The 19,050-nt window shown below is 41.7% G+C and overlaps 1 protein-coding gene across 1 annotated transcript in view; it reads left to right on the top strand.

Annotated features, from left to right (window-relative positions):
* Positions 1 to 19,050, top strand: part of LOC139755484 (probable 2-oxoadipate dehydrogenase complex component E1 homolog) — a 194,095-nt gene that overhangs the window by 121,752 nt on the left and 53,293 nt on the right. The window contains exon 4 of the mRNA XM_071673822.1: positions 99 to 184. Coding sequence (XP_071529923.1) covers positions 99 to 184 — 86 coding nt within the window. The remainder of the gene's footprint in view (positions 1 to 98; positions 185 to 19,050) is intronic.

Genomic DNA, 19,050 nt, shown 5'->3' with positions numbered 1-19,050 from the left:
TTCAAATGTTTCATATAGAATATATATGTGCTTCAGTTGTCATTAAGACTAAACCAAAAAAAAATGTCATTATTGATTCTTATTCTGCATCTTCTCAGCATTTGTTTGGTCACAAGAGGAACATCGCAACATGGGAGCTTGGTCTTTCGTGCGTCCACGATTTGAGAACCTGTGCTCCACAAAGGTACTGTAGCTCCTTTAGTTTTTTCTTTTAACTGTATGTATGTACATTCACATTTTTTGTTCTCACTTTTGTCATTTTCCATGTCAGCAACATATTGCAGGAACAAAGAAATAGCTTCATTCGCTCACATCCACTCTCTATCTGTCATGTGTAATGCACCGAAACCAGAGCTCCTCAACCAGGTTCCACAGATGTTTCTAGTTTCTCCTGACCTCCTAATATGCCCTAGTTCAATCCATTTACAGCAGGTTGTTCCATGTAAGCCATACCATTCCACTTCTCTCTGTCCTTTATGCGACTCGCATGTTCAGGTTCCGAGCCTTCAAAGTATTTTTCACTCCATCCTTCACCTCCTCCATAGTTCCTCCTCTTCTTTATTCCTTCCGGTTCTGACATGCATACCCTCTTACTCATCGTCTCCTCACACATCCTATCCATATGTTCAAACCGTTGTAACAATCTTCTTCAGCTTTCTCTCTTAGTATACTGCGTCTCTCTTCTACTGCTATCATTTCTTATGCAGTCAACCCTCTTCACACCAAATATTGTGTTCAGGCATTTCATCTATCTATCTACCTATATCTCTGATGCCTGTTCCCTCCGGAACTCCCATCAAGGTAGTGATGGCAAAAGAGTCCCTACTACCTCCTGTCCTTATATGCTTCCCTTGCATACACCATTCTGTGCATTCTTTCACCATTTCTCTCACTCCAGTGCTCTTCCACTCTGTTCCCCATGCCACCGGTGATCTTTTACTCACACCAACCCCTTTGATCGTACTATTATACATTCTCCTTTTAAACTCCCTGTTTTAGATTTATCCCACATACCCAAACCTCCTTAAAGTACAGGTGCTCCCCTACTTACGATTTTTCGACTTTACGATGATGCGATAGCAATAAGTATTCGGTAGAAACTGTACCTCGAATTTTGAATTTTGATGTTTTTTCGGACTAGCGATATGCGGTACGATACTCAAAGCGTGATGCCGTGCAGCGACACCGAGCCGCTGCTTCCGGTCACCCACGTGATCACGAGTTTAAACAACCATTATTCTACAGTGTACTGTGTTGGTAGCATTTTTTGTATTTTCTATTTTGTGTTTCTGCATCCCGTCATGTTTATAAAATGGCCATCCGTGTCTCCTGCCTCTGGTGAGAAGAAGAGGAAGGCAAATGCTCTTAAGGTGATATTAAAGATGATTGCCAAGCCAGCAATGGCCTTCGCACGTGAGTTAGAACTTTCGCACTCGACGGTCTCGACCATCCACTGTCATCACGAAGAATGAGCTGGGCTGATTGTCACGTGGATAGAAGACCAGATACAGAAGCGCATACTGCTTAACCTATTACCAATCCAGGCTAAGACAAGAAGTCTTCTCGATACGCTAAAACCGCATGCCCATGATCCTACGAAGAAACAAATGTTTACAGCAAAAGTCATGGGTGGTTTCAACGCTTCAGAAGGTGTCAAAAAAATGTAAATGTTATCGGTGAGGCAGCAAGTGCCGATACTGAAGGTGCCGAAGCTTTTAAGGAAGAACTACATAGGATAATTGTGGATGAGAAATATCTATCAGAACAAATATTTAATGTCGATGAAACGAGCTTGTTCTGGAAGCGCATACCGGAGCGTACGTACATTCATCAAGAGTCCAAGAAATTGGAGGGATTCAAGACATTCAAAGACCGTGTAACGCTGCTTTTGGATGGAAATGTTGCAGGGTTCAAATTAAAGCCTTTTCTTATCAGCCACTCGGAGAACCAAAAACATTAAAAAATGTGAGCAAGCATACGCTTCCCGTATGTTGTCGCCATAACAAGAAACCCTGGATAATATTAGCATTGTTTGAAGACTGGTTTTTGAACTGTTTTATTCAGCAGGCAAAAGAATATTGTAGGCAAAACAACGTTCTATTCAAGATTGTTCGGATCTTACACAATGCTCCAGGTCATCCACCAAACACAACCGCGCTCATTCAACCTAGGAATCAAGGCAGTGGCTGCGTTCAAAGCGTATTATTTACGATGAACGTTTGCGTAAGCTGTTGGAGCGACTGAATCTGGCGGAACGCTTCGAGAGTTTTGGAATGTTTTTTTTTTTTAACATTCTAAATGCTATGTGGAACATCGCTGCAGCATGGGAAGAAGTCGCACAATGCATGACCGGCATTTGGAAGAAAGTTTTGAAAACATATGTGAACACATTCAAAGCCTTTAACAAGATTCTGCTGTTAATGAAATAATAAGTAACGAGATATTAGTGCTTGGGATATAGCTAGGATTGGCCTTTGATGAAGAGGATATTCATCAGCATGTTAGCATGAAGGCTGAAGACCTTTCCAATGAGGAGCTGATCGAACTGGAGGAAGAAAGGAGTAAAGAAGATGAAGCAGAGGAAGAAGTTATACCCGAGTCACTAAGAAAGTTCAAAACAATGAAACTGGCGGAGGCGTTTGCTACTATCATCAGAGGGGTATGGATGAAAAGAAGAAACTGTATGTTCAACACTTGATATCTTCCTGAAAAGTCTAGACCATCAACAAATGTCGATGACTCAGTGCCTTCAACCAGCTATTCTCGAGCCTCATCAGAAGAGATACTGATAACCCTGTCAATGTAGCATCCTCATCATCTAGCAATCAATTTTAGTGTTATATGCTTCAAACATTCTTCAGACCCAGTGTACTTTCAGCTGTGTACGTCAGTGGTGATTACCAATACAACCATTTTTTTTTCAGTACAGTATTCAATAAATTACACGACATAGTAAACACTTACTTATAGAATAGGCTTTGTGTTAGGTGATTTTCTCCTGCTGTAGGGTACTGTTAAGTGTTCTGAGAACGTTTAAGGTAGGCTAGGCTAAGCTATGGTGTTTGGTAGGTTAGATGTACGGTATTGAATGTATGAAATGTATTTTCAACTTACGATGGGTTTATCGGAACGTAACCCCATCGTATGTCGGGGTCACCTGTACTACTTTTCACCCACTCCTACCACTCCGCCATTCAGTTCCTTTGCATTCTCTGCCATGCTAAATCTCTCTTACACCCCTTCATTTCTTTTCCGTCATGTCATACCACATGCTCCTCTCAAATAATTCATTCACAGCTTGGATTCTTGATCTGAGGGTAGCAAGGATGCTTCAGAGGGTTGCGGGATGTGTTGAGAACAAAAAATGATGAAAATGAAAGAAAAATTTGAATGTATAAAATAGTGCAAATATATTTACATCACAATTTTGGAATAGAAAGCGTCATTAAGACTCTGGGACAGTAAAACGGTCGTGAATAATAAAGCATCGTTAAATGTATCAAAACTTTGGACGTATTCGAGTCTGTTCACGTCCATTACTTGTACGTGGAAGCGGCTGGAGCCTGACGCAATCGCAGTGTCGTTTCTTACCCACTTCTGGCATTACTGTGCTGATGACTGACCCACTGTGATACGCTTACATAACGTAAGTTTTGTTTGCCTCTTGCTTTTTTTTTTATTTACTGTGATTGCCAAGCTACTCCATGAATACAATAGCTGTTTGATAGTCTAGTAAAGGAAACAGTTTAAGCATTAGAACTTTCACTCAAAGAAGGAAACTTGCTAAAAATAAACTTTGTTATTATAACTGGTGTGATAAGATTAGTCATTTCTATATGAATGTGTCTTACGATTAAAATTATTATCATTGAGTATGCGGGTGAACTTTTGTGAATAAGTGAGAGAAGTATGTGAAGGACGATGTTTGGTGCAGATAAGAGGATTCATATTTAGTATTCGTTTTCGAATGCATTCGAATACAGAACTTATGTTTATTTGTATTTGATATTATGGTATTTGCATATACCATTAATGATTTTCATTGTTTTATTATTATTATTGTTATTATCATTATTATCAGCGAACAACAACTGACTCACTTCCCAAGCTCTCTCATCCACAACAGACTTCATACTTGCCCCTCTTTCCAAAACTCTTGCATTCACCTCCCTAACAACCCCATCCATAAACAAATTAAACAACCATGGAGACATCACACACCCCTGCCGCAAACCTACATTCAGTGAGGACCAATCACTTTCCTCTCTTCCTACACGTACACATGCCTTACATCCTCGATAAAAACTTTCCACTGCTTCTAACAACTTGCCTCCCACACCATATATTCTTAATACCTTCCACAGAGCATCTCTATCAACTCTATCATATACTTTCTCCAGATCCATAAATGCTACATACAAATCCATTTGCTTTCCTAAGTATTTCTCACATACATTCTTCAAAGCAAACACCTGATCCACACATCCTCTACCACTTCTGAAACCACACTGCTCTTCCCCAATCTGATGCTCTGTACATGCCTTCACCCTCTCGATCAATACCCTCCCATATAATTTACCAGGAATACTCAACAAACTTATACCTCTGAAATTTGAACACTCACTCTTATCCCCTTTGCCTTTGTACAATGGCACTATGCACGCATTCCGCCAATCCTCAGGCACCTCACCATGAGTCATACATACATTAAATAACCTTACCAACCAGTCAATAATACAGTCACCCCCGTTTTTAATAAATTCCAATGCAATACCATCCAAACCTGCTGCCTTGCCGGCTTTCATCTTCCGCAAAGCTTTTACTACCTCCTCTCTGTTTACCAAATCATTTTCCCTAATCCTCTCACTTTGCACACCAACTCGACCAAAACACCCTATATCTGCCACTCTATCATCAAACACATTCAACAAACCTTCAAAATACTCACTCAATCTCTTTCTCACATCACCACTACTTATTATCACCTCCCCATTTGCGCCCTTCACTGAAGTTCCCATTTGCTCCCTTGTCTTACACACTTTATTTACCTCCTTCCAGAACATCTTTTTATTCTCCCTAAAATTTAATGATACTCTCTCACCCCAACTCTCATTTGCCCTCTTTTTCACCTCTTGCACCTTTCTCTTGACCTCCTGTCTCTTTCTTTTATACATCTCCCACTCAATTGCATTTTTTCCCTGCAAAAATCGTCCAAATGCCTCTCACTTATATATATATATATATATATATATATATATATATATATATATATATATATATATATATATATATATATATATATATTTTTGTTTATTTACTTTGCTTTGTCGCTATCTCCCTCTTTAGCGAGGTAGCTCAAGGAAACAGACGAAAGAACGGTCCAACCCACCCACATACACATGTATATACAAAAACGTCCACACACGCAAATATACATACTTATACATCTCAGCGTATACATATATATACACACACAGACATATACATATATACACATGTACATAACTAATACTGTCTGCCTGTATTCATTCCCATCACCACCTCGCCACACATGAAATAACAACCCCCTCCCCCCTCATGTGTGCGAGGTAGCACGAGGAAAAGACAACAAAGGCCACATTCGTTCACACTCAGTCTCTAGCTGTCATGTAATAATGCACCGAAACCACAGCTCCCTTTCCACATCCAGGCCCCACACAACTTTCCATGGTTTACCCCAGGCGCTTCACATGCCCTGGTTCAATCCATTGACAGCACGTCGACCCCGGTATACCACATCGTTCCAATTCACTCTCTTCCTTGCCCGCCTTTCACCCTCCTGCATGTTCAGGCCCCGATCACTCAAAATCTTTTTAACTCCATCTTTCCACCTGCAGTTTGGTCTCTCACTTCTCCTCGTTCCCTCCACCTCTGACACATATATCCTCTTGGTCAATCTTTCCTCACTCATTCTCTCCATCTGACCAAACCATTTCAAAACACACTCTTCTACTCTCTCAACCACACTCTTTGTATTACCACACATCTCTTACCCTTACATTACTTACTCAATCAAACCACCTCACACCACATATTGTCCTCAAACATCTCATTTCCAGCACATCCATCCGCCTCCGCACAACTCTGTCCATAGCCGACGCCTCGCAACCTTATAACATTGTTGGAACCACAATCCTTCAAACATACCCACTTTTGCTTTCCGAGATGATGTTCTCGACTTCCACACATTCTTCAAGGCTCCCAGAATTTTCGCCCCCTCCCCCACCCTATGATTCACTTCCGCTTCCATGGTTCCAACCGCTGCCAAATCCACTCCCAGATATCTAAAACACTTCACTTCTTCCAGTTTTTCTGCATTCAAACTTACCTCCCAATTGACTTGACCCTCAACTCTACTGTACCTAATAACCTTGCTCTTATTCACATTTACTCTCAACTTTCTTCTTTCACACACTTTACCAAACTCAGTCACCAGCTTCTGCAGTTTCTCACCCGAATCAGCCACCAGCGCTGTATCATCAGCGAACAACAACTGACTCACTTCCCAAGCTCTCTCATCCACAACAGCCTGCATACTTGCCCCTCTTTTTCAAAACTCTTGCATTTACCTTCCTAAAAACCCCATCCATACACAAATTAAACAACCATGGAGACATCACACACCCCTGCCGCAAACCTACATTCACTGAGAACCAATCACTTTCCTCTCTTCCTACACGTACACATGCCTTACATCCTCTATAAAAACTTTTCACTACTTCTAACAACTTGCCTCCCACACCATATATTCTTAATACCTTCCACAGAGCATCTCTATCAACTCTATCATATGCCTTCTCCAGATCCTTAAATGCTACATACAAATCCATTTGCTTTTCTAAGTATTTCTCACATACATTCTTCAAAGCAAACACCTGATCCACACATCCTCTATCACTTCTGAAACCACACTGCTCTTCCCCAATCTGATGCTCTGTACCTGCCTTCACCCTCTCAATCAATACCCTTCCATATGATTTACCAGGAATACTCAACAAACTTATACCTCTGTAATTTGAGCACTCACTCTTATCCCCTTTGCCTTTGTACAATGGCACTCTCCAAGCATTCCGCCAATCCTCAGGCTCCTCACCATGAATCATACATGCCTTAAGTAACCTTAACCAGTCAACAATACAGTCACCCCATTTTTTAATAAATTCCACTGCAATACCATCCAAACCCGCTGCCTTGCCGGCTTTCATCTTCCGCAAAGCTTTTACTACCTATATATATATATATATATATATATATATATATATATATATATATATATATATATTTTTTTTTTTTTTTTTTTTTTTGCTTTGTCGCTGTCTCCCGCATTTGCGAGGTAGCGCAAAGAAACAGACGAAAGAAATAGCCCAACCCACCCCCATACACATGTATATACATACGTCCACACACGCAAATATACATACCTACTCAGCTTTCCATGGTTTACCCCAGACGCTTCACATGCCCTGATTCAATCCACTGACAGCACGTCAACCCCGGTATACCACATCGATCCAATTCACTCTATTCCTTGCCCTCCTTTCACCCTCCTGCATGTTCAGGCCCCGATCACACAAAATCTTTTTCACTCCATCTTTCCACCTCCAATTTGGTCTCCCACTTCTCGTTCCCTCCACCTCCGACACATATATGCTCTTGGTCAATCTTTCCTCACTCATTCTCTCCATGTGCCCAAACCATTTCAAAACACCCTCTTCTGCTCTCTCAACCACGTTCTTTTTATTTCCATACATCTCTCTTACCCTTACGTTACTTACTCGATCAAACCACCTCACCCCACACATTGTCCTCAAACACTACTTCTAACAACTTGCCTCCCACACCATATATTCTTAATGCCTTCCACAGAGCATCTCTATCAACTCTATCATATGCCTTCTCCAGATCCATAAATGCTACATACAAATCCATTTGCATTTCTAAGTATTTCTCACATACATTCTTCAAAGCAAACACCTGATCCACACATCCTCTACCACTTCTGAAACCACACTGCTCTTCCCCAATCTGGTGCTCTGTACATGCCTTCTTGCTCTCAATCAATACCCTCCCATATAATTTATCAGGAATACTCAACAAACTTATACCTCTGTAATTTGAGCACTCACTCTTATCCCCTTTGCCTTTGTACAATGGCACTACGCACGCATTCCGCCAATCCTCAGGCACCTCACCATGAGTCATACATACATTAAATAACCTTACCAACCAGTCAGTAATACAGTCACCCCCTTTTTTAATAAATTCCAATGCAAATGGGAACTTCAGTGAAGGGGTCTAATGGGGAGGTGATAACAAGTGGTGATGTGAGAAGGAGTTGGAGTGAGTATTTTGAAAGTTTGTTGAATGTATTTCATGATAGAGTGGCAGATATAGGGTGTTTTGGTCGAGGTGGTGTGCAAAGTGAGAGGTTAAGGGAGAATGATTTGGTAAACAGAGAAGAGGTAGTAAAAGCTTTGCGGAAGATGAAAGTCGGCAAGGCAGCGGGTGTGGATGGTATTGCAGAGGAATTTATTAAGAAAGGAGGTGACTGTATTGTTGACTGGTTGGTAAGGTTATTTAATGTATATATGACTCATGGTGAGGTGCCTGAGGATTAGCGGAATGCGTGCATAGTGCCATTGTGCAAAGGCAAAGGGGATAAAAGTGAGTGCTCACATTACAGAGGTATAAGTTTGTTGAATATTCCTGGTAAATTATATGGGAGGGTATTGATTGAGAGGGTGAAGGCATGTACAGAGCATCAGATTGGGGAAGAGCAGTGTGGTTTCAGAAGTGGTAGAGGATGTGTGGACCAGGTGTTTCCTTTGAAGAATGTATGTGAGAAATATTTAGAAAAGCAAATGGATTTGTATGTAGCATTTATGGATCTGGAGAAGGTATATGATAGAGTTGATAGAGATGTATTGTGGAAGGTATTAAGAATATATGGTGTGGGAGGCAAGTTGTTAGAAGCAGTGAAAAGTTTTTGCTGAGGATGTAAGGCATATGTACGTGTAGGAAGAGAGGAAAGTGATTGGTTCTCAGTGAATGTAGGTTTGCGGCAGGGGTGATTGATGTCTCCATGGTTTTTCAAGTTGTTTATGGATGGGGTTGTTAGGGAGGTGAATGCAAGAGTTTTGCAAAGAGGGGCAAGTATGCAGGCTGTTGTGGATGAGAGAGCTTGGTAAATGAATCAGTTGTTGTTCGATGATGTTACAGCGCTGGTAGCTGATTCGTGTGAGAAACTGTAGAAGCTGGTGACTGAGTTTCGTAGAGTGTGTGAAAAAAGAAAGCTAAGTAAATGTGAATATGAGCAAGGTTATTAAGTACAGTAGGGTTGAGGGACAAGTCAATTGGGAGGTAAGTTTGAATGGAGAAAAACTGGAGGAAGTGAAGTGCTTTAGATATCTGGGAGTGGATTTGGCAGCAGAGGGAACCATGGAAGCGGAAGTGAATCATAGGTTGGGGGAGGGGGGCGACAGGTCTGGGAGCATTGAAGAATGTGTGGAAATCGTGAACATTATCTCGGAAAGCAAAAATGGGTATGTTTGAAGGAATAGTGGTTCCAACAATGTTATAAGGTTGCGAGGCGTCGGCTATGGGCAGAGTTGTGCGGATGAGGGTGGATGTGCTGGAAATGAGATGTTTGAGGAGAATATGTGGTAAGAGATGGTTTGATCGAGTAAGTAATAATAAGTTAGATATGTGGTAATAGAAAGAGTGTGGTTGAGAGAGCAGAAGAGGGTGTTTTGAAATGGTTTGATCACATGCAGAGAATAAGTGAGGAAAGATTGACCAAGAGGATATATGTGTCAGAAGTGAAGGGAACGAGGAGAAATGGGAGACCAAATTGGAGGTGGAAAGATTGAGTGAAAAAGATTTTGAGCGATCGGGGCCTGAACATGGAGGAGGGTGAAAGGCGTGCAAGGAATAGAATAAATTAGAACGATATGGTATACCTGGGTCAACGTGCTGTCAATGGATTGAACCAGGGCGTATGAAGCGTCTGGGTGAACCATGGAAAGTTCTAAGGGAGCTGTGGTTTCGGTGCATTATTACATGACAGCTAGAGACTGAGTGTGAACGAAAGTGGCCTTTGTTGTATTTTCCTAGCGCTACCTCGCGCACATGAGGGGGAGGGGGATATTATTTCATGGGTGGCAGGGTGGCGATGGAAATGAATAAAGGCAGACAATATGAATTATGTATATGTGTATATATGTATATGTCTCTGTGTGTATATACATGTATACGTTGAGATGTATAGGTATATATATTTGCGTGTGTGGACGTGTGTGTATATACATGTGTATGTGGGTGGGTTGGGCCATTCTTTCGTCTGTTTCCTTGTGCTACCTCGCTAACGCGGAAGACAGCGACAAAGCAAAGAAAGCAAAAAAGCATATATATATATATATATATATATATATATATATATGGGAAGGAGACTTGTGTGAGGAAGTAACAGGAGAGACTGGAAATAATGGAAGTAAGGGGAGTGGGGGTGGAATGGGATGTATTTAGGGAATCAGTGATGGATTGCGCAAAAGATGCTTGTGGCATGAGAAGAGTGGGAGGTGGGTTGATTAGAAAGGGTAGTGAGTGGTGGGATGAAGAAGTAAGATTATTAGTGAAAGAGAAGAGAGAGGCATTTGGACGATTTTTGCAGGGAAAAAATGCAATTGAGTGGGAGATGTATAAAAAAAAGAGACAGGAGGTCAAGAGAAAGGTGCAAGAGGTGAAAAAGAGGGCAAATGAGAGTTGGGGTGAGAGAGTATCATTAAATTTTAGGAGAATAAAAAGGTGTTCTGGAAGGAGGTAAATAAAGTGCGTAAGACAAGGGAGCAAATGGGAACTTCAGTGAAGGGGGCAAATGGGGAGGTGATAACAAGTAGTGGTGATGTGAGGAGATGGAGTGAGTATTTTGAAGGTTTGTTGAATGTGTTTGATGATAGAGTGGCAGATATAGGGTGTTTTGGTCGAGGCGGTGTGCAAAGTGAGAGGGTTAGGGAAAATGATTTGGTAAACAGAGAAGAGGTAGTAAAAGCTTTGCGGAAGATGAAAGCCGGTAAGGCAGCAGGTTTGGATGGTATTACAGTGGAATTTATTAAAAAAGTGGGTGACTGTATTCTTGACTGGTTGATAAGGTAATTTAATGTATGTATGACTCATGGTGAGTTGTCTGAGGATTGGCGGAATGCGTGCATAGTGCCATTGTACAAAGGCAAAGGGGATAAGAGTGAGTGCTCAAATTACAGAGGTATAAGTTTGTTGAGTATTCCTGGTAAATTATATGGGAGGGTATTGATTGGGATGGTGAAGGCATGTACAGAGAATCAGATTGGGGAAGAGCAGTGTGGTTTCAGAAGTGGTAGAGGATGTGTGGATCAGGTGTTTGCTTTGAAGAATGTATGTGAGAAATACTTAGAAAAGCAAATAGATTTGTATGTAGCATTTATGGATCTGGAGAAGGCATATGATAGAGTTGATAGAGATGCTCTGTGGAAGGTATTAAGAATATATGGTGTGGGAGGCAAGTTGTTCGAAGCAGTGAAAAGTTTTTATCGAGGATGTAAGGCATGTGTACGTGTAGGAGGAGAGGAAAGTGATTGATTCTCAGTGAATGTAGGTTTGCGGCAGGGGTGTGTGATATCTCCATGGTTGTTTAATTTGTTTATGGATGGGGTTGTTAGGGAGGTGAATGCAAGAGTTTTGGAAAGAGGGGCAAGTATGAAGTCTGTTGGGGATGATAGAGCTTGGGAAGTGAGTCAGTTGTTGTTCGCTGATGATACAGCGCTGGTGGCTGATTCATGTGAGAAACTGCAGAAGCTGGTGACTGAGTTTGGTAAAGTGTGTGAAAGAAGAAAGTTAAGAGTAAATGTGAATAAGAGCAAGGTAATTAGGTACAGTAGGGTTGAGGGTCAAGTCAATTGGGAGTTAAGTTTGAATGGAGAAAAACTGGAGGAAGTAAAGTGTTTTAGATATCTGGGAGTGGATCTGGCAGCGGATGGAACCATGGAAGCGGAAGTGGATCATAGGGTAGGGGAGGGGGCGAAAATCCTGGGAGCCTTCAAGAATGTATGGAAGTCGAGAACATTATCTCGGAAAGCAAAAATGGGTATGTTTGAAGGAATAGTGGTTCCAACAATGTTGTATGGTTGCGAGGCGTGGGCTATGGATAGAGTTGTGCGCAGGAGGATGGATGTGCTTGAAATGAGATGTTTGAGGACAGTGTGTGGTGTGAGGTGGTTTGATCGAGTAAGTGACGTAAGGGTAAGAGAGATGTGTGGAAATAAAAAGAGCGTGGTTGACAGAGGAGAAGAGGGTGTTTTGAAATGGTTTGGGCACGTGGAGAGAATGAGTGAGGAAAGATTGACCAAGAGGATATATGTGTCGGAGGTGGAGGGAACGAGGAGAAGTGGGAGACCAATTTGGAGGTGGAAAGATGGAGTGAAAAAGATTTTGTGTGATCGGGGCCTGAACATGCAGGAGGGTGAAAGGAGGGCAAGGAATAGAGTGAATTGGATCGATGCGGTATACCGGGGTTGACGTGCTGTCAGTGGATTGAATCAGGGCATTTGAAGCGTATGGGGTAACCCATGGAAAGCTGTGTAGGTATGTATATTTGCGTGTGTGGACGTATGTATATACATGTGTATGGGGGTGGGTTGGGCCATTTCTTTAGTCTGTTTCCTTGCGCTACCTCGCAAACGCGGGAGACAGCGACAAAGCAATATATATATATATATATATATATATATATATATATATATATATATATATATATATATATATATATATATATATAAACTGGAGGAAGTAAAGTGTTTTAGATATCTGAGAGTGGATCTGGCAGCGGATGGAACCACGGAAGCGGAAGTGAATCATAGGGTGGGGGAGGGGGCGAAAATCCTGGGAGCCTTGAAGAATGTGTGGAAGTCGAGAGCATTATCTTGGAAAGCAAAAATGGGTATGTTTGAAGAAATAGTGGTTTCAACAATGTTGTATGGTTGCGAGGCGTGGGCTATGGATAAAGTTGTGCGCAGGGGGGTGGATGTGCTGGAAATGAGAAGTTTGAGGACAATATGTAGTGTGAGATGGTTTGATCGAATAAGTAATGTAAGGGTAAGAGAGATGTGTGGAAATAAAAAGAGCGTGGTTGAGAGAGCAGAAGAGGGTGTTTTAAAATGGTTTGGGCACATGGAGAGAATGAGTGAGGAAAGATTGACCAAGAGGATATATGTGTCGGAGGTGGAGGGAGCGAGGAGAAGTGGGAGACCAAATTGGAGGTGGAAAGATTGAATGAAAAAGATTTTGAGTGATCGTTGCCTGAACATGCAGGATGGTGAAAGGCGGGCAAGGAACAGAGTGAATTGGATCGATGTGGTATACGGGAGTCGACGTGCTGTCAATGGATTGAAAATCAGGGCATGTGAAGCGTCTGGGGTAAACAGTGGAAAGTTGTGTGGGGCCTGGATGTGGAAAGGGAGATGTGGTTTCGGGCTTTATTGCATGACAGCTAGAGGCAATAAAAAAAAAAAAAACGGGAGGGGAGGATTTCCAGGCCCCCTCTCCCTCCCCTTTTAGTCGACTTCTACGACACGCAGGGAATACGTTGGAAGTATTCTTTCTCCCCTATCCCCAAGGATATATATATATATATATATATATATATATATATATATATATATATATATATATATATATATATTGATGAAAATGCAAAGGTGAGTAATGTGGGAGTTGAGGGAATAATTGATATATCTGGGGTGTTCAGTGTTGTAAATGGAAATGGTGAAGAACTTGTAGATTTATGTGCTGAAAAAGGACTGGTAATTGGGAATACCTGGTTTAAAAAGAGAGATATACTTAAGTATACGTATGTAAGTAGGAGCGATGGCCAGAGAGCGTTATTGTATTATATGCTAAGTGACAGGCGCGTGAAATAGAGACTTTTGGATGTTAATGTGCTGAGAGGTGCAACTGGAGGTATGTCTGATCATTATCTTGTGGAGACGAAGGTGAAGATTTGTAGATGTTTTCAGAATAGAAGAGAGAGTGTTGGGATGAAGAGAGTGGTGAGAGTAAGTGAGCTTGGGAAGGAGACTTGTGTGAGGAAATACTAGGAGAGAACGAGTACAGAATGGAAAAAGGTGAGAACAAAGGAGGTAAGGGGAGTGTCGGAGGAATGGGGTATTTTTAGGGGAGCGGTGATGGCTTGCACAAAAGATGCTTGTGGCATGAGAAGCGTGGGAGGTGGTTTGATTAGAAAGGGTAGTGAGTGGTGGGATGAAGGATTAAGATTATTAGTGAAAGAGAAGAGAGAAGCATTTGGACAATTCTTGCAGGGAAATAATGCAAATGAGTGGGAGATATATTAAAGAAAGAGGCAGGAGGTCAAGAGAAAGGTGCAAGAGGTGAAAAAGAGGGCAAATGAGAGTTGGGGTGGGAGAGTATCATTAGATTTTAGGGAGAATAAAAAGAAGTTTTGGAAGGAGGTAAATAAAGTGCGTAAGACAAGGGAACAAATGGGAACTTCAGTGAAGGTGGCTAATGGGGAGGTGATAACAAATAGTGGTGATGTGAGAAGGATATGGAGTGAGTATCTTGAAGGTTTGTTGAATGTGTTTGATGACAGAGTGGCAGATATAGGGTGTTTTGGTCGAGGTTGTGTGCAAAGTGAGAGGGTTAGGGAAAATGATTTGGTAAACAGAGAAGAGGTAGTAAAAGCTTTGCGTAAGATGAAAGCCGGCAAGGCAGCGGGTGTGGATGGTATTGCATTGGAATTTATTAAAAAAGGGGGTGACTGTATTGTTAACTGGTTAGTAAGGTTATTTAATGTATGTATGATTCATAGTGAGGTGCTGAAGATTGGCGGAATGCTTGCATAGTGCCATTGTACAAAGGCAAAGGGGTTAGGAGTGAGTGCTCAAATTACAGTGGTATAAGTTTGTTGAGTACTCCTGGTAAATTATATGGGAGGGTATTGATTGAGAGGGTGAAGGCATGTACAGAGCATCAGATTGGGGAAGAGGAGTGTGGTTTCGGAAGTGGTAGAGGATGTGTGGATCAGGTGTTTGCTTTGAAGAATGTATGTGAGAAATACTTAGAAAAGTAAATATATTTGCATGTAGCATTTATGGATCTGGAAAAGACATATGTTAGAGTTGATAGAGATGCTCTGTGGAAGGTATTAAGAATATATGGTGTGGGAGGCAAGTTGTTAGGATCAGTGAAAAGTTTTTAACGAGGATGTAAGGTGGTGTACGTGAAGGAAGAGAGAAAAGTTATTGGTTCTCAGTGAATGTAGGTTTGCGGCAGAGATGTGTGAGTTCTCCATGGTTTTTTAATTTCTTTATGGATGGGGTTGTTAGCGAGGTAATTGCGAGAGTTTTGGAAAGAGGGGCAAGTATGCAGGCTGTTGTGGATGAGAGAGCGTGGGAAGTGAGTCAGTTGTTTTTCGCTGATGATACATCGCTGGTGGCTGATTCATGTGAGAAACTGCAGAAGCTGGTGACTGAGTTTGATAGAGTCTGTGAAAGAAGAAAGTTAAGAGTAAATGTGAATAAGAGCAAGTTTATTAGGCACAGTAGGGTTGAGGGTCAAGTCAATTGGGAGGTAACTTTAAATGAACAAAAACTTGAGGAAGTGAAGTGTTTTAGATATCTAGGAGTGGATTTGGCAGCGGATGGAACCATGGAAGCGGAAGTGAATCATAGGGTGGGAGAGGGGGCGAACGTTCTGGGAGCGTTGAAGAATGTTTGGAAGTCGAGAACATTATCTCGGAAAGCAAAAATGAGTATGTTTGAAGGAATAGTGGTTCCAACAATGTTATATGGTTGCGAGGCGTGGGCTATAGATAGAGTTGTGCGGAGGAGGATGGATGTGCTTGAAATAAGATGTTTGAGAACTATATGTGGTGTGAGGTAGTTTGACCGAGTAAGTAATGATAGGGTAAGAGAGATGTATGGTAATAAAAAGAGTGTTGTTGAGAGAGCAGAAGAGGGTGTTTTGAAATGGTTTGGTCGCATGGAGAGAGTGAGTGAGGAAAGATTGTCCAAGAGGATATGTGTGTCAGAGGTGGAGGGAGCGAGAAGAAGTGGGAGACCAAATTGGAGGTGGAAAGATGGAGTGAAAAAGATTTTGAGTGATCGGGGCCTGAACATGCAGGAGGGTGAAAGGCGTGCAAGGAATAGAGTGAATTGGAACGATGTGGTATACCGGGGTCGACGTGCTGTCAGTGGATTGAACCAGGGCATGTGAAGCGTCTGGGATAAACCATGGAATGTTCTGTGGGGCCTGGATGTGGAAAGGTAGCTGTGGTTTCGGTACATTACTAACTGACAGCTAGAGACTGAGTGTGTATGAATGTGGCCTTTGTTGTATATTCCTAGCGCTACCTCGCACACATGAGGGGAGAGATGGTTGTCATTTCTTCTGTGGCGAGGTGGCGATGGGAATGAATAAAGGTAGACAATATGAATCATGTACATGTGTATATATGTGTATGTCTGTGTGTGTATATATATTTATACGTTGAGATGTATAGGTATGTATATTTGCGTTTGTGGACGTGTATGTATATACATGTGTATGTGGGTGGGTTAGAGCATTCATTTGTCTGTTACCTTGCGCTACCTCGCTAACGCGGGAGACACCGACAAAGCAAAATAAATTATATATATATATATATATATATATATATATATATATTTTTTTTTTTTTTTTTTTTTTTTTTTTGCCGCTGTCTCCCGCGTTTGCGAGGTAGCGCAAGGAAACAGACGAAGGATATGGCCCAACTCACCCCCATACACATGTATATACATACGTCCACACACGCAAATATACATACCTACACAGCTTTCCATGGTTTACCCCAGACGCTTCACATGCCTTGATTCAATCCACTGACAGCACGTCAACCCCGGTATACCACATCGCTCCAATTCACTCTATTCCTTGCCCTCCTTTCACCCTCCTGCATGTTCAGGCCCCGATCACACAAAATCTTTCTCACTCCATCTTTCCACCTCCAATTTGGTCTTCCTCTTCTCCTCGTTTCCTCCACCTCCGACACATATATCCTCTTGATCAATCTTTCCTCACTCATTCTCTCCATGTGCCCAAACCATTTCAAAACACCCTCTTCTGCTCTCTCAACCACGCTCTATTTATTTCCACACATATCTCTTACCCTTACGTTACTTACTCGATCAAACCACCTCACACCACACATTGTCCTCAAACATCTCATTATAAGCACATCCATCCTCCTGCGCACAACTCTATCCATAGCCCACGCCTCGCAACCATACAACATTGTTGGAACCACTATTCCTTCAAACATACCCATTTTTGCTTTCCGAGATAATGTTCTCGACTTCCACACATTCTTCAAGGCTCCCAGAATTTTCGCCCCCTCCCCCACCCTATGATCCACTTCCGCTTCCATGGTTCCATCCGCTGCCAGATCCACTCCCAGATATCTAAAACACTTCACTTCCTCCAGTTTTTCTCCATTCAAACTCACCTCCCAATTGACTTGACCCTCAACCCTACTGTACCTAATAACCTTGCTCTTATTCACATTTACTCTTAACTTTCTTCTTTCACACACTTTACCAAACTCAGTCACCAGCTTCTGCAGTTTCTCACATGAATCAGCCACCAGCGCTGTATCATCAGCGAACAACAACTGACTCACTTCCCAAGCTCTCTCATCCCCAACAGACTTCATACTTGCCCCTCTTTCCAAAACTCTTGCATTCACCTCCCTAACAACCCCATCCATAAACAAATTAAACAACCATGGAGACATCACACACCCCTGCCGCAAACCTACATTCACTGAGAACCAATCACTTTCCTCTCTTCCTACACGTACACACACACACACACACACACACATATATATATATATATATATATATATATATATATATATATATATATATATATATATATATATATATATATATATATATCTTTTTCTTTCTTTCTTTCAAACTATTTGCCATTTCCCGCATTAGCGAGGTAGCGTTAAGAACAGAGGACTGGGCCTTTGAGGGAATACCCTCACCTGGCCCAATTCTCTGTTCCTTCTTTTGGAAAATTAAAAAAAAAACGAGAGGGGAGGATTTCCAGCCCCCCGCTCCCTCCCCTTTTAGTCGCCTTCTACGACACGCAGGGAATACGTGGGAAGTATTCTTTCTCCCCTATCCCCATGGAATATATATATATATATATATATATATATATATATATATATATATATATATATATATATATATATATATGTATATATATATAGTAGTAGAGGATGTGTGGATCAGGTGTTTGCTTTGAAGAATGTATGTGAGAAATACTTAGAAAAGCAAAGGGATTTGTATGTAGCATTTATGGGTCTGGAGAAGGCATATGATAGAGTTGATAGAGATGCTCTGTGGAAGGCATTAAGAATATATGGTGTGGGAGGCAAGTTGTTAGAAGCAATGAAAAGTTTTTATCGAGGATGTAACACATGTGTACGTGTAGGAAGAGAGGAAAGTGATTGGTTCTCAGTGAATGTAGGTTTGCGGCAGGGGTGTGTGATGTCTCCATGGTTGTTTAATTTGTTTATGGATGGGGTTGTTAGGGAGGTGAATGCAAGAGTTTTGGAAAGAGGGGCAAGTATGAAGTCTGTTGGGGATGAGAGAGCTTGGGAAGTGAGTCAGTTGTTGTTCGCTGATGATACAGCGCTGGTGGCTGATTCATGTGAGAAACTGCAGAAGCTGGTGACTGAGTTTGGTAAAGTGTGTGAAAGAAGAAAGTTAAGAGTAAATGTGAATAAGTGCAAGGTTATTAGGTACAGTAGGGTTGAGGGTCAAGTCAATTGGGAGGTGAGTTTGAATGGAGAAAAACTGGAGGAAGTGAAGTGTTTTAGATATCTGGGAGTGGATCTGGCAGCGGATGGAACCATGGAAGCGAAAGTGGATCATAGGGTGGGGGAGGGGGCGAAAATTCTGGGAGCCT

This window comes from Panulirus ornatus, chromosome 19 (assembly GCF_036320965.1).
Source record: "Panulirus ornatus isolate Po-2019 chromosome 19, ASM3632096v1, whole genome shotgun sequence".
Taxonomy (NCBI): domain Eukaryota; kingdom Metazoa; phylum Arthropoda; class Malacostraca; order Decapoda; family Palinuridae; genus Panulirus; species Panulirus ornatus.
Note: the sequence above shows the minus strand (reverse complement) of the source record. Positions and strands in the feature narration are given on the sequence as shown.